Source organism: Pteropus alecto, unplaced genomic scaffold, assembly GCF_000325575.1.
Source record: "Pteropus alecto unplaced genomic scaffold, ASM32557v1 scaffold213, whole genome shotgun sequence".
NCBI lineage: Eukaryota > Metazoa > Chordata > Mammalia > Chiroptera > Pteropodidae > Pteropus > Pteropus alecto.
In genome coordinates this window covers 348,836-350,028 of record NW_006434829.1, presented here as the reverse complement: position 1 = coordinate 350,028, position 1,193 = coordinate 348,836, and the positions used below count along the sequence as shown (strand labels likewise).

At 69.6% G+C, this 1,193-nt stretch overlaps 1 protein-coding gene across 1 annotated transcript in view; it reads left to right on the top strand.

The window, feature by feature from the left end:
• The window catches only part of FBRSL1 (fibrosin like 1), a gene marked incomplete at its 5' end in the record, with an annotated part of 71,813 nt that overhangs the window by 54,770 nt on the left and 15,850 nt on the right, over nucleotides 1-1,193 (top strand). Inside the window, 2 exons of the mRNA XM_006910044.1 lie at nucleotides 6-196; nucleotides 1,008-1,191. Coding sequence (XP_006910106.1) covers nucleotides 6-196; nucleotides 1,008-1,191 — 375 coding nt within the window. The remainder of the gene's footprint in view (nucleotides 1-5; nucleotides 197-1,007; nucleotides 1,192-1,193) is intronic.

Sequence of the window (1,193 nt, the reverse complement as noted above, 5' to 3'; positions counted from 1 at the left end):
GCCAGCCTCGGGCTGGGCAAGCACGCGTCCCTGCCGCCGCTCGGGCCGGGCGCCCACCTCTCTACCTCACACTTGGCGCTGCGCTCGCAGGCCCAGCACCAGCACCACGCGGCGGCCATGTTCGCCGCCCCCGCGACACTGCCCCCGCCCCCGGCGCTGCCGGCCAACAGCCTGGTCATCCCAGGACACCCCGCAGGTGGGTCTGGGTCTGGTCCGGGTCTCTGTCCCCTGCACTCCCGGGCAGGCGGGAGGGGTGCCGGCCTCCGAGGCACAGCCCCTTCTGCTCCCGACCCCGTGCTGGCAGACCACAGCACCCCGGCACTCCGGGGTCCCGCAGGCCGCCCGCATGTGGGTCCTGAGCCCTTGCCAGGCCTGGTCAGGCCCTGGGGCTGGGAGGCTGGGGGGCTGGAGGGCTCCCGGGCCTGCAGTGTCTCTTCCCATCCTTCATCCCTAGTGTGGGGGCTGGGGTTCTCTGAGGTTCGGGCTGGGCCGCACTGTCCAGTAGGGGGTTCTGAGGTGGACAGTGCGATTGCTCCCCGCCCCTCCCTGCTTTGTTCCGGCAGATGCCCCCTCAGAGTCCAATGTCAGGTCACTCAGGCTTTCTCCGTGGGTTGCCCCCCCCCAAATTCTAAGCTTCTGAGTCAGCCCAAATGGGGCTGGGGGCAGCTCGGTGCCCCGGGAGGGGGCCCGGACGCTGGCCTCGGTGGCCTGGCCGGGCAGGCTCCGTGCGGGCCGCGGTCCCGGGCTCACGGTCTTCTCTCTTGCCTTTAGATGCCAGCCTGTTGATCTCATTCAGCCAGCCAATCATGTATTGCCAGCCTCATGCGGGGATTCTGATTGGTACTTGGTCACAGGCACCTCTCTTACCTCCACCCTGGGGCCCGCACGTAGCGAGCGGCCACCACGGCGTGGCCTGCCGAAGCCGGGAGTGCCAGGTGACTATCCGCCTCGCCCCGCCGGGAGCCGCGGCCGACGTGCCTCTCTGTCTCTCTCTTTTTCTCTCGTAGATCGCGAGCTGCTCAGGCAAGAGCTGAACGCGCGCTTTCTGGTCCAGAGTGCCGAGCGGCCCGGCGCCCCGCTGGGCCCGGGGGCTCTGCTGCGGGCAGAGCTCCACCAGCACCAACACACACACCAGCACACACACCAGCACCAACACACATTCGCCCCCTTCCCCGCGGGGCTGCCCCCGACGC